Source organism: Ursus arctos, unplaced genomic scaffold, assembly GCF_023065955.2.
Source record: "Ursus arctos isolate Adak ecotype North America unplaced genomic scaffold, UrsArc2.0 scaffold_20, whole genome shotgun sequence".
Lineage (NCBI taxonomy): Eukaryota > Metazoa > Chordata > Mammalia > Carnivora > Ursidae > Ursus > Ursus arctos.
Window position 1 is genome coordinate 25,963,534 of NW_026622875.1, and position 15,191 is coordinate 25,978,724.

At 33.4% G+C, this 15,191-nt stretch overlaps 1 protein-coding gene across 6 annotated transcripts in view; it reads left to right on the forward strand.

Moving 5' to 3' along the window:
• STAG1 (STAG1 cohesin complex component) overlaps positions 1–15,191 on the forward strand; it is a 432,120-nt gene that overhangs the window by 362,254 nt on the left and 54,675 nt on the right. For 5 of the 6 annotated variants that reach the window (XM_026497089.4, XM_057315808.1, XM_048216232.2 and 2 more), the window contains one exon: positions 5,040–5,120. The exons of the other annotated variant lie outside the window; for it this stretch is intronic. In XM_026497089.4, coding sequence (XP_026352874.1) covers positions 5,040–5,120 — 81 coding nt within the window. The remainder of the gene's footprint in view (positions 1–5,039; positions 5,121–15,191) is intronic. 6 annotated transcript variants of the gene reach the window in all.

Sequence of the window (15,191 nt, forward strand, 5' to 3'; positions counted from 1 at the left end):
TCTTTTCTTCATGTTTTCCCTTTATAGTTAGATTCTTGCCCTACCTGCATCTCCTGGAAATCACTGCTCTGTTTTCCATCACTGTGGTTTTGTGTTTTTGAGATTTCCAAATAAATGGAATCATAAAGTATGTAACCCTTTAGAGCATAAAGTCTTTGGGTAAGCGTAATGTCTTCACTGACCGTGATGCCTTTGAAATTAATCCAAGTTCTTTGAATCAATAGTTGGTGCATTTTTTAAATTAATGGTTGGTTCAGTTCTCCTCCACTATGTGTATATACCAGTTTGTTTTATCCATTCACCTATTGACAGGCATTTGGGTTATTTCCATCTTTTGGCTTTCACCACTAAAGCTGCTATGAACATATGTGTACAGGTTTTTGTTTGAACATAAGTTTTCATTTCTCTAAAGTAAATGCCCAGGAGTACAATTGCAGGTATTAGGGTATAAGTGTGTAACTTTATTAGAAATTGCCAAACCATTTTCCAGAGTGTCTGTTATCATTCTGCATTCCTGCCAGCAGTGTGAGAGTCCCAGTTGTTCCACATTCTCATCAACACTTGATATTGTTAGTAGTTTTTACTTTAGCCAACTTGGTAGGTATGCAGTGGTATCTCATTGTGCTTTTAATGTACATTTCCTTAATGCTAATGATGTTGAACATCTTTTCTTGCGCTTATTTGCCAGCCTTACATTCTTCTTGGTAAGCTATCCTGATTATTAATTTGCATCTAAAGGCTTTTTTTAAAAGGGATTATTAATTGTCACTCATATTAATCTACTCTAAATATGATAGACAAACCAGTACTGGATATGAAAAGCAGGCTAGTATTAAGTTTAGTTCATTCTTTTGTCATGTCATTTTACCACTGAAAAATTTGATCCTTCATTCCCTTAAAGTCTCTTTGCAAACAGAAAAGTGAAAGAGCCCCAATTTATCCCACAGCTATTAGGTAGATTCTCAGTATTTTAAACATACCCTACATATGTAGATAATATGTACCTACACATGTATATATTACATATACATAATCTTATTCTATAGTCCTATTTCATTTTTCATAAAAATTCAGTTTTTCTAAACATAAACATTCTAGGAGCTTATCCTTTGAACTTTATTTACATGTAACACTACAGTTCGTCTTCAAGATGTGTGATATCATTAGCCAGAGTTTGAATGATTCTCATTAATTCAATCTGTTAATCAAAGATAGAGAGCTATTTTTCCTTTAAATAGGTAAAAGTAATTATTAAGGGAAAGGACTAAGCATTTTTATGTTGATTAAGGTAATGCTGATTGCTATAGTAGATTAATCTCAATATCTCAGTGACTTAACGCAATAAAAATTTATTTCTCACACCCATACCTTTATAAAGTGCAATTAAGGAAAGTGGGATGTCACTGCACCATCCACTTATTCAAGGATCTAAGGTCTCCTGGGTCACTGATTCCCTGCAGGCAGGTAGGAGAGTAGAAGATGGAAAAGGCACTCCTTCTTAACTGCTTTTGCCCAGAAATTTGCAGTACACATTACCGTGTCCTCCCAGGACAGTGTGAGCTAATGGAAACAGGCAGACAGAGGGGTGGGGTTGGAAAAAATTCTTTGTCATCAGCCCAGTACTTGCTATACTTATTCAGAGATCCTCTCTAGAGTCAGAGTATTATTAATCAAGGAAAGGCAGAAGGGCTGTGGTCCTCATTGGTTAAAACAGTCTCTTTTGGCTTTTTCAGTTTTTTATTGTTTGTCCTTGTTTCGTCTGTCTATTCTACAGAAAGATGAAGTTGCTGAATAAATGACTTCTGATGAGTTGGGATAACATCACTTAGTATGGAGGATAAAATATCAGTATGACTGATGTAAAACCCAGAAGGAAGTGTTCTAAATTTTCTTTAAATGTGATTAGCTATATTGTTATATAATTATACCTGTGAGAAGGCAAAATGCTTCCTAGTTAATGAAAGTGAGCTTTTTATATTAAAAATAATGCAGTGGATCCCTTAAAGTAAATGCATGATGAATGCCAATATATGAAACAGATTAAAATGAGGATGCTCTATTTGAAATATGTATTGGAGTGATGAAGTGTCTCCTTCCCTCATAACCACGTCTAAGAAACTTCTGCAAAACTTTGGAACAGTTTGAATAACTTCCTAGTATATAGGTCAATAGAAATGTACAAGGAAGGGGAGTTATATTTGTGATGGTTAGGAGAAATGGTAACTAAAATTAAGCAATTCAACATTACTTTTTTCTATATCTTAATTTCCCACTGATAATGTTAATTTGTGTATTACTTTCCTAGTAATTTAACAAGTCAGGTTGTTTCGAACCAAAGATAAATTTTTTTTAACATACTCTTTTCCTTCCACACGAATCACTTTATTGATGTACCTTACATTCTAAATTAGAGGTTAACAAAATTTGTCTCAGGACTAGTATATGTACTATACTGAGCATCTTCTAAGTATAATAAGGTGATTTCTTTAGCATTAAATTTCATAACTTGACAGTGTTTTAGTAGTCTTGTTTCTGGCATTCTGACATGAGTCAATCATTTAATTATTATTACATTTGATAAAACCCTGACATCATCTCACTGGTGTTGCATCAAAAACAGCACTACCCATTGCTCTAATTCTGATTATTTATTTTTAGTGCTGAGTAGGGGCCTTGGAGATATCTTTTGCTTCTGTGATTTGAAACCTAAAATTTTTGAAGTAAAATCAGCTAAAATTCTAACCATTTCCTTCAGCATTCTATTTATTGATTTCTCTCTTGATTTATTATCTATGTATATTTATTCTTACAGTTTTTAGTTTATCAAGTGGGGAAGATAATAGAGATATTATAATAATGGAATTATTATTAGATATGTTTTATTGCAAGAAAGGTATACTGTGTATTCAAACAAAAAATGTAGTAAAAGCCCTATCCAAAATGAAATTCTCCTGTAGTTATGATTCTTAATCGATTTTATATTCCTGAATTCTGTTATTTGTCTCTGAAAAATAGGGACAAATTTTCACAAAACAAGAATTTACTGCCAATAAAAAATGAAAACTTGCCCATCTCCATTAGTAAGAGAGAGAGAGATAAGTTAATAGAAGTTAGTACTACATTAAAATAGTGCTCTTAGGGACACCTGGGTGGCTCAGATGGTTAAGCATCTGCTTTCAGATCAGGTCATGATCTCTGGGTCCTGGGATCGAGCCCCACATTGGGCTCCTGGTTTAGCAGGCAGTCTGCTTCTCCTTCTGCCTCTCCCCCCTGCTTGTGCTCTCTCTGTCTTTCTCTGTGTCTCTCTCTCAAATGAATAAATAAAATCTTTGGGATGCCTGACTGTCTCAGCCAGTTAAGCATCTGCCTTCAGCTCGGGTCGTGATCCCAGGGTCCTGGGATCAAGTCCCACATAGGGCTCCTTACTCAGCGGGGAGCCTGCTTCTCCCTCTGCCTGCTGCTCCCCCTGCTTGTGCCCTCTCTCCCTCTGCTAAATAAATAAATAAAATCTTTTTAAAAAATGAAATAAAATCTTTAATAAATAAATGAATCCATAAAGTTAAACATACACATACTATATAATCCAGCAACCCTAATCCTAAAGCAGTGGCCTTCAAAGTGTAGTTCGGAGCGCCCTGGTGATTTTCGGGGCATATCTATGATGTCAAACTATTTTCATAAGAAGAGGAAGATGTTATTTGCTCTTTTCATTCTCATTCTCTCACAAAAGTACATTGGAGTATTGGTGTCGTGTCAAAGAATATCCACATTTACCTGCAAAGATTGCCAAAATATACCTTCCTTTTCCAGCTAATCAGTGGCACTGGATTTCTTTATATACTTCAATCAGAATAGCATATTTTAATAAAATGCAGAAGCGCATTTGAAACCCTGTTTTCTATTAAGCCAGGCATTAATGCAATTTATAAAAATGTCATTCTTCCCACTAAATATTTTTCATTTTAGAAAATTTAGTTCTTTTTCAGAAATATGTATTCTTTATTATGGTGTAATTATTTTAATTTTTAAATGAATTAATACATATTTGAAACATTTATTATTTTTAATTTCTAATATGATAAATCTGTTAACCCACATAAACAAAAGCAATTTAGTTTTTTTGAGACTAATTTTTTAGTAATTTTTAAGAATATAGAGAGGTCCTGAGAGCTTAAAACTTCAAGAACCTCTGAGCTAGACAAATGCATCCATAGACACCAGAAGACATATATAAGAAAGCTTGTAGCAGCATTATTCATAATGGCCTAAAACCAGAAGCACTGTAAAAGCTAATCAACAAAAGAATGAATAAATAAGATATTCTAAATACAGTACAGGCCCAAAAAATAATGAACTACAGCTACATACAACAGTATGTATAAATCTTAACTATACATGTTAAAATGAAAGAAGTCAGATTCAAAGTAATTCATATTGCATCATTCCATTTATATAATGTTCACAACCGGGTGTCATAAATTCAGTATTTAGAGATGCAGACAGGTAGTTAAAATGTACTGACTGATAAGTCAAAATGACTGTTACCCGTAGAGGGGAAAAAAGACATTATATTGGGAGAAGGTGCTAGCAATGTTCTGTTTCTTGATTTAGATGGTGGTTACAAAGGTATTTTTCTTTATATTAATTTATTAAATGTTTTATGCACATTTCTGTATAAATGTTCTATTTCATAGTAAAAATGCTTTAAAACAAACTAATCATTTATAAACTGGATAAAAATGATTTCTTCAATCTCCCTTTAAAAATCTAAGCAAAATATTCATAACGGTAGATTTTTGTTTAAAGCATAGTGTTATTTGAGTCCATATTTATCAACATACATTATATCTTTATTCTCTAGACTGATATGTTGGTTTGTCTTTTTTTTAACCAAATATTATTTTATACATTCTTATTAATTCTACAGAAATTTGGACTTGAAACCTTATCATAAGAAAAAATATGATAAACATTGTTCTCTTAATACTATGTAAACATAAATTATGTCTCATTTATTTGAATTTTTTTATTTGATACAGATAGTCGTACAGGCACTGCAGTGTTCCCATTACTCGATTCTTTGGCAGTTGGTGAAAATTACTGATGGTTCTCCTTCCAAAGTAAGTAAGAGTTTCTGAAGGCAGAAGAGTATTTACTAAAATAAAATAACCTTGCTTAAATCATTATTTAATAATTTGTTACCAGTTATTATAATAAATTATAATTTTTAATGAAATATATAGTAATTATTGTTATCAACTCTTGCTTTATCCTATGAGTAAGTATATTTTACCTCTTCGAAAGATAACCAGTTCTTCAACCAATAGATGCAGAGTTATATAGATACACAAAGTTTAAAGTCTTACAAGAAATAACCGTAGTAGAAACCACAAGAGCTCCATAGGTGACATGCTAGTAAAAAAGAATAATATTGAAGGTAATGCTATGTAGCTTTTAGTTGTGGAATTAACGGCACCTTGGGACCCAAACTAAACACTCTTGTTAACACTCTTGTTAAAAACAAATTGTTAGATAATTTTTAAAAAATTTTAACCTAGCCATGACCATTGAAAACAAAAAGGAAAATACAAATCAGAGATTAAATGAAACTAGGATCCAAGAGAGTCAAATGGAGCCTAAAACTTGTTATCCCTGAGGATATTTTCTAATGAATCCCAAGGCCCATCAAGGGTGGAATATCTAATAGGTAGCATATCTCCGAAAAGTTGGGACCCTAAGAGCTACTTCCAGCACAAGGGTGAATTAGAAATAAACCTATACCAGCTCCATTCATGAGGGAATATAAGGAAAATAACCTGTCTTAAAATTTGTCATTGACTAAAGGGGAGAAAATAGGTCTTTCGTGAAAGTTTATAACAATGAGCGAGCTTTCATGTAGGTTTCCATCCTAAATTCATACTACTTCAGTGGTTCATTAAAAAGTTTAAAAAGCAAGGTAAGATTTTGATAGAAAAAATTCTGAAGGAACTTGCGTCAAAGAGGCAAATAAAATTTTAAGAAAAATGAGCTCATAGTAAAGATTACTCAACTCACAAGAAAACAAGAAACCATGAACAGAACCATGAAGAGAATTAGACCAAAAAAATGCTATTTATACATTGGAATTATCAGATACAAACATAATTATAAATAAATATATTTCAGTCGTTTCATGAAATGAGAGAGGCTAATATGTTCGTAAAGAGCAAACACTTGGTAAAGAACCAAGTAAAAATATTACAATGTTTACATATCCTCATCTTAACAAAACAGAGGCTGTTCAACCAGTAAAGGTTAATAATGCATTATAGAACCAACCGCATGATATGGAGCATTCTTTTCTTTCCTGATTAATAATTTGAGGATTTCTCTGCCTTTAGAAAGTAATTGGGGTTTTTATTTGATTTCGGTTAAAGCAATAGTAATATATTGGTTAGCCTCCTGGTTTTTATATTTTATTGACAATTTTAGTCTTGAAAAGCAAAAATCGAAGTTAACCTTTTATTAGTAACAAAAGTCTCTTTAAAGTGTATTATGGTTTCGTGTTTTGAAATGTTCCTTAATATGGTAAAATTAAAGGAGATTGAATATATGTAAGTTAAAATTTGATAGCGAGAGTTTATATATTACACATAATTACTTTTATTTTGATTTGTTCATCTGGTTAATTTTGGTATTCCATTTTTTTTCTAACTGAGATCATTTAGGTTATCTGAGCTGTTATTTGGCTGAATATTGATTCTTGCATTTACTAAATTTGGAATATATACTTGCCCCCAAAATTAGCATAATTAATGCTTAATTCCTCTATTAAATTTAATTTCAGTTTTGTTCTTTTGCAACTATATTCCGTAATTGGAGTGAGAATCTCTATTCTTGAACCCACTTTTTGAATATTTTCTATTTTTTTTTAGCCCTCTTACAGAATTATTTTGAAATTCCTTAGCTTTCTGTTTAATTTTGGTCTGACTCATTCTTCTAATAAAAGATACCTTCATTTTTTATCATTTCTCGAATAATGCAGAATTCATAGTTGTCCTTTCCACAGTGGCAGTGTAGCTTTTGTGCTCAACACTGATTTTCTTTATGCCAGAAAATGCTGCAGCATCTTTTAAGTGCTTTATTATTCAGTTGATTTCTGTATAAAGTTTTCTGGGCATTTATATCATATGTGAAATTTCCTTACTAAAGTGTCTCTCAAATTATTTCTTCCCATTTTGAAGTTGTTGGTAGTTTTCTTTAACCAAAGTATATTCAATAATCATTGTGTATTGGTTATATCTGTCATTTAAAAGTGGTTCTCTAAGTGATAATCTTAAAAAGCATGAATTTGCAGGACACAGGCAAACTTTAAAAATTAATCTCTCACCATACAGTACATCCCTGGTTTCTGATGTAAAGTTCGATGATTCATTAGTTGCGTATAACACCCAGTGCACCATGCAGTACGTGCCCTCCTTACTACCCATCACCAGTCTATCCCATTCCCCCACCCCCTCCCCTCTGAAGCCCTCAGTTTGTTTCTCAGAGTCCATACTGTATGGTGACTAACATAATATAATAAAAAAATTTAAAAAAAAATCACCTGTGTGCCTTCCAGTGCACTAAAGGGATTAAAGTATTTCATGAGCAACTGATAAAAAAAAAATTAATCTCTCATTGCTAAGATTTCTCCTTTTAAAACAATTATTGTAATGACTCTTACAAATAATTACTAGATCAGTAATTGACAAACTTTCTAATCGCTTACGTGATGTAGGATATCTTTGAAAATTTAAGATCCACATGCATAAGCTTTGTATGCATTTAATCTATATTATTAATATCCCCCTGATAAGATACCAACTTTCTAATTATAGTTCCAGCCACATCATTAGCATATTGTATAAATAACCTTGAGGCAAGTCACTTGAATAATTTTTTTAAAACAGATAAGGTATGTCAAAGCATTTTATCTATTGTGAAATTTTTTCCAGATACTAATAACAACTAAAATAACCACTTATCTGTGTCAGGTTACTTATTTATAAAATTGAAAGTTGTATTGGGCCAATCATTTCTAGCTCTAAAATTCTTCAATCTCCTATGGTTAATAATGCTATAACTGCACATGTCTGGATAGATATACAAGAATCGTAACAGTGGTTAACTCTGGGAAAGAGAAATTCTTTGGGAGCAAACATAAGAAGGAGAGAAATTCATTTTTGCTTTATACCTTTTGATACTGTCTCAGGGATTGTTTTTGTTGATGGTGATATCTAACAGTGATAATAATTTTATCACAGAAATTTCAGAAACATCTTGATTCTCCCATCCTAATCTTAGGTTTTGATTTAGCACATATGACTCAGAGTTGTTGACCTTGGATGAATACTAGAAAAATGCCTAGTGTGTCCTGTATCTTATTTGCTGTGGCAGTATTATTCTTTTATTTATAAATGTGATATTAAAGCTATTAGGAAATTTGGAAGTGATTTGATGAGACCTGTTTGTTTTAGATAAGGCCGAGAAGGGGACATTGTTGTTGTTATTATTACCTTGTTGATATTTTACATTTTGTAAATCACTTGAATTAAATGCTTTAACTTAATTGAATCTTCCTAATAATTCTACAAAGTGGATGTTATGATAATCCCATTGTACAGATAAGGAACCTGATACTTAGAAACATTGAAAAGTGATTAAAATCTGAAACTTAAAGCACAAGTCTTTTGAATATCAATCTAGTAGTTTTTCTGTTAGCTCTTTTTAAATTCTTCCATTATTAAGCTTTTAATACAACTAGTTCTAGAGAGTTTTGTTGTTTTAAACAAATTTTCTAAGGGTACATTGGTTGACTCCTTGCAAACACAAGCTAACAATGTCTGTTAATCAGTTGGGTACAGAAAAGTGATGTAAATTATGTCATGTAGCCAGGATTTTTCATCCTTTGGTATCCTCAATGGGATACATTTAATGAGAAGTTACTCTGATTTTAAATACCTCAGTTTGTAATGCCAGTGAGTAACAGTTAAAGTGTACAGAGGATTTTGGTAATGCACTCTATCCTATTTTTCCTTTTAATTTGTTTCCTGAAAATTAAATTTAATACAGTAGCCTCGTGGGGTCTATATATTTAACATGTGTAATGTTGATCATTTAGAGACAACTTAAAAATGTTCTTACATGAATTATTTTTGGTTTTTGTTGTTGAGCAATTATTATGTTAATGTGAAATGAACCATTTTGCTAGTGAGGGAACTAGACAATAATCACTGTTTTTCTCAACTCACAATTACATTTATAGAAACTCATTTAAATCTCTGAGGAGGTCACTTATGTTTTTAATTAATAAATTATGCTTATTAGTTCTGGGTGTAAAATATAAAGTAGATTGGTTTTCGTAAATTTGGACTCTTGAGTACTTGTTCATTGTAAAAAATATATAAATAAAATTTCTGAATCTTACCACCTGTGGATAACCACTGTTAATATTTTGGTGTATTTTCTTGCAGTACTTTTTCTAACTTATTTCAGTCTTATAATATATTTACAGTTTACAAAATTTTGTGTCTCCTCTTCAGTCAACATTTCCTTCAGTTACCAAGATGTATTTGTAGATAGTATTTTTAATGTATGCATGATAGTCCATTGTGTAGCTATACCATAATTTATTTTACCACTCTTATCTCTTGGATATTTAGGTTGTTTAAGCATGTTAATGAATAAAATTAATGCCATGTTGGGCATTCTGGTGCAAAAGCTTGTTCTGTGTTTTACATTGTTTCATCTTGTGTTATATTCTTAGAAATGGAACTGCTGGGTCAAAGATGGTACATACTTTTAAGGCTTGATATATATTGCCAAGTTGCTTTTTAGAGAGTACTTTCTAAAACTTATTTTTCTTCTCTATTGTCATGAACACTGTCATTCAGAAAATAATGAATGCTAGTTATGTTTGGTTTAAATTCAAGTTATAATTTAACACAACAGTGAACACTTTCATAAAATAAAGTATATGAAAAGACTATATCAAGAACAGGATTAGATCTTTATTTGAATTGGAAGTGCATTGGGTTTTACCAATGGGTATTTCCTCTGTTCCCCTAATTTCCAGAGTTGAAGCTCTTTGGCAGTCACACAGGTCATGCTCAGTATACTTTGCTCCGGTGCCCCCTAGTGCTGGTCCTGTAGAAGCAGCCTTCAGTTTCTCTTCTCTAACAGAAAACATCCTTCTTCCTTCAGCTCCTTCTGGACATATACAAAGACATTTAAAGAGCCAGGTAAATAAGAGTTAGGGCTAATATAATGCCCCTATTGCCGTTTTTGGCCTGGGGATCTAGAATTTATCCTCAGTATTTTTTTTCCTCCTGGGAGGAGCTGTCCTACTCTCTGTAATCTTAAATTTGTAGCTCTCTGCCTTACCCTGCATGTTCCAATTATAGACAGCGGTAGGTAGGGCCTGGGGCAAACATCCCTGCCTTCTGGACCCTGGCCTATTCCTAGTCTTCTAAGTTAAAGAAGGTCAACATCCCTTGGGTAGCAGTAAGTCAATTTATTATTGAGGTATTTAGCTGCAAAACTTATTCCTCCATTACCCTCTTGACTAAAGGGTCTCCTCCGAAAATTCCCACTTGTTTACCTACAGAAAGACTGAGGAAGGGAAGAGTTAGGATGGAGATGGGACTGATGGTGGCCAAGCCCAGTGAAAGAGACATGTATAACCTTGCTATTCTTCATAAAAATGTACATATTTAGAAGTGTACTAGAAATAGGCTCAAATGCGTAAAAATCTACAGGCTGCTTTCTACACCTCTTTCTTTTCTCTTCCCTTCCCAGTCCTTTAGAATAACAATGAATAAGAAAGAGAGATAGCTCACTTGGGACCTTGCCCAAAATTCCTGTAATAACAAAATACAGATTGCACCTCTCCATCTGCAGAATTAACTGCTTTGTGGAGGAAGGGAATGGGGCCAAGAGTGGGAAATAATAGCTGTACCTCTAGGAACAAATTTTTAGCATTGTATAACCATTTTACTTCATTCTTGTCTTCTTAAATGTTTCCCCCTACTTTTTATTTCATGAGAACTATCCTCAGTAACTATGTAGTTAATTTAAAACCTTTCCTTTTGGGGGCGCCTGGGTGGCGCAGCGGTTAAGTGTCTGCCTTCGGCTCAGGGCGTGATCCCGGCGTTCTGGGATCGAGCCCCACGTCAGGCTCCTCCGCTATGAGCCTGCTTCTTCCTCTCCCACTCCCCCTGCTTGTGTTCCCTCTCTCGCTGGCTGTCTCTGTCTCTGTTGAATAAATAAATAAAATCTTTAAAAAAAAAAATAAAAAAAAAATAAAACCTTTCCTTTTGATTGTTCCATAACTTTCAGAGTCATTCTTTGATAGTTATGTTTTTGTTAATATTATGTTCTATTGCAAGTGCCTTGTTGGCTGGTCTAGGAAAGTTAGGGGAGAAAGATCCAGGTCTTGTTTAAGTCCATTTCTTGTTCAGCTCTCAGAATGTTTAAAAAAAAAAAAAATCTGGATACTGAAGTAGGTGGCTGTTTATACCAAATTCTAAACTTCTCTAAAATTTAATCTAACTCTAACATTCTAAAACCCTCTGAAAACCAAAAGTTAAATATGTTCAATTTAGAAAAGAACTTATAAGTCATGAGTTTAACATTCCACTAAGAATTACATGTTGTTTACAACCGTATTCTTGGGGCTCCAGTTTTAAAAATTGCTATCTGGTAGGCATAGACAGTATAAGGCTTCCTCAGCTTTACTAGCCTCTTCAGTCAGATGCTGTTTTTACTTACCCAGGGACAGTGGTCTTTAAAGGACCCATTTTATAAATACTGAAACTCATTAACACATTTAATATTTTATGATATAAGAAGTAAGCCAGGACTGAGAAGATCTATTCTAAGTAACAATTATTATAATGTAAGAATGTGTTTAAACCGATCTTATCAGCGGTCTAAAGCAATAGTAAGAATATTTAAACAAAACATAATAATTCCCATTTTCTAGTACAGAGATTGGAGATTTGCCTCACCAAAATTAATGATAAAATTTACTTTCCTGCCTGTCCATTTTTTTGAATAGAAAGGAAATGGGTGTTTCATATTCTACTTAATATCCTTTGATATCTTAATGCTTTTTCCTTCCTAAAGTAGATTCTTTTGTTTAAAAAAATTTTTTTTTCCCAGCAGCCATTCTAAAATTACTAGCTATTTGTTAACTGACTTCTTGTTACAGGCCCAATTTATCTATATATAAGAAGCTCCTAGTTTATAAATAAGGTGTATTTCCAGCATTTTTTATGTTGGAGCATGATCTTTGGAGTTAAATCCAAGTTCAAATTTTGGTGCCATTTTTCACCACCTGTGGCAAAGATAAGCAAGTTGTTTCATCTTTGAACTTCAGTTTTCTGATGTGTATGTGATATTCACTGTTGGGATAGGGTTTGGGGGAAGATTGAATTGAAGGAAGTGTTTTAGCAGGCAACAAACTGTTGTTTGATAATATTAAATTACAGTCCTAGTCTATGCTTTCCTAGTCTCTCCTTTTCCAAACCAAGAATTGATACTAACTGAACTGTTATCTAAGGCTATGGGAATATGTAAACATGCTCAGTAGCTAGCATAGGTTTGAGAAAGAGCATGGTAGATTTTTGTTCTCCATCCATATCTTGGAATAATTTGCAAATTCAAGTCTCTCAATTTGGTCCTAACAGTCACTACTTTTCCCCAGCCCCACTGACTCCTCCTTTAGCTTCCTCATCTTTGTATGCTATAGGAAATATGTCAGATGCTTTGGAACTACGGTAGGCAGCTTAAGGGTTCCTGGATCATATGTAGATTAGTCTGAGGCAAAGGCAGGTGTCAGCAGGTGGGGGGGTTCAAATTACCAAGAACAGGTAATTTGAAATTGAAAACTACGTATTACGTTTGGGGTTTAAATATTCAATAGTTACTGTAATGTGCATTCACAAAAGTGGCACACCCTCTCCCCACTCCCCAAAAGAGAAGCTGGTAGCAGTGATTCATACAGGAAAGCAATTTTAAAGGTATTACATAGGGTTTACCCCATCACAGTGGTGATACTTTTTACTACGTCTTTTGCTCACTGATGTGTCCCAAGTGAATGAATTTAGTTCCATTTGTTTTTATCATACTTAATGTAGACGATGACTTAGTTGGGCTGAAAAATAATATAATGAGCCTCATGTGTTAGTAATGGTGCTAAGTACAGGTAAACGTAACACAGCTCATGCTCCAAAGAGCTTTATAGCCCTTTGTAGACTTTATAGCCCACGGGCCAAATCTGGCCTGACCCGTTTTTATAATAAAGTTTTAATGGAACACAGCCATGCCCATTCATTTATGTACTGTCTAACGCTGCTTTTATACTACAGTGACAAAGTAGTTGGGACAGAGACTGTATGACCCATGAAGCCTAAAATATTACTGTCTGACCCTTTACACAAAAAGTTTGCCAATCCCTGGCCTCACAAGGTAACCCCTTGCTTTTGTTTACCTGACTTTGTCAATAATCCTATTTGTCTATTCTGGGTAACTAGTTTTGTGCCCCTTCTTTATCATGAAAATTGATCACTAATTATTCACAGGCTTTATTTTCATATTCTGATGTCTTCGACCTGGTCTTGGTCCTTATTTTACAACTTTTCTTTTCCTGCCCATTCTTAAAATGCGTATTTGTCAAATAATGTTGAACTAGTTTTATGTATATGCTACTAGTTTTGCTGTGGGATCAGTCTCTGGCTGTGATTATCTGAATGGTATTTCATAGCTATAGATAAAAAAGGCAGCTAAATTTGGTCTTTCTCTAGACACATAATATTGTTATACATAATAATGTACAAAGATGAAGGAAGCTAAAGGAGAGTCAGAGGTACAGGGGAAAAGTAGTGATTGTTAGGACCAAAGTATGCAACTTGACTTCCCTCATTATTCCAAAATACAGATGGAAGACAAAATTTGCCATGCTGTATCTAAAACCTGCACTAGCTGCATATTTGTGTGTGTGTAGGAACTAAACTCTGACCTTTCTTCACTGATTATAGACATATTGAGATACTTGGTTCTTAAGGGACAGTCTACATTTAAGATCTGTTTTTCTTCACAAGATGTTAGAGTAGGTCAACTTTGAGCCTTTGTGCCTTTGAGAAAACTTTTTTCTAATATGGCTTATATGATAAATTCATCATCTTAATTATGCCGGCCTTACTTAGGGTTTTTCATTGTTGAGAATTTGCCAGCCAGGTGTAAAACATCCTAATTCCTGGAAATTCTTGATTTCAGTAGATCTACCAGGTAGAAAAACAAAAACAAAAAACTTTGACCAGGGTAGTGAAACAACTTCCAAAATGGATACAAAAGAATCTAGCCCCAAGATATTATAACTAAAATCTCAGGAAAATCTTATCACCTGACCCTTTTGAATTCCTTTCCACAGCTACTTTGTACGTGATGCTAAGCTGCTTTCTGAAAAGAAGAGAAAATACTGGTTTCATTTAGGAAAAAGCATTTGAAAAGAAGTACCATATAGTTAGTCCATATATAGCTTACACTGGCCTAAGAGAGAGTAGTAGATTACTCTTCTTTTCATTCTGTGTCTTTCATTCTCAGCTCTATAATTCAGGTACTCTGGCTAGAAAGGGTATTTATAAGTAAAATAAATGTTCAGAGTTATAGAGATACTTCCTAAACATTCTAGTTTCTTAAAATTGCAGTCTGGATAATCAGCATATCTTGTTCTTGGCTTGTTTTTCAGTTTCAATGTCCATTGAGTTAACTAGCTTTTTTGTTTATATATAAAAAATATATTTAAGTAATACGAGTTTCAAATTTCTTATCTCCATAATGTCTGTTTCCTCAACATATTAATTTTCTCACTTTATAGAAAAGAGTCATTATAGCAAAATGGTTAAAAGCACAGACTAGAGGCAAACTGCTTTGGTCTTTGGGGCTGCATTTAACATCTCTGTGCCTTTTCTTCGTATGTAAACTGTAATAATAATATCAGTACCCATCACAGTTACGAGGATTAGTTGAGTTTCAACTCACAAAAAGCTTAAAATAGTGCCTGGTACACAGTAAGTGTCAGTAAATGTTAACTTTATTATTAAATTCTGGCCCAGAAAAAAGCTACATATTAAAATGTTCCTGTTTATTCAATGTAAGTTAAGCATATT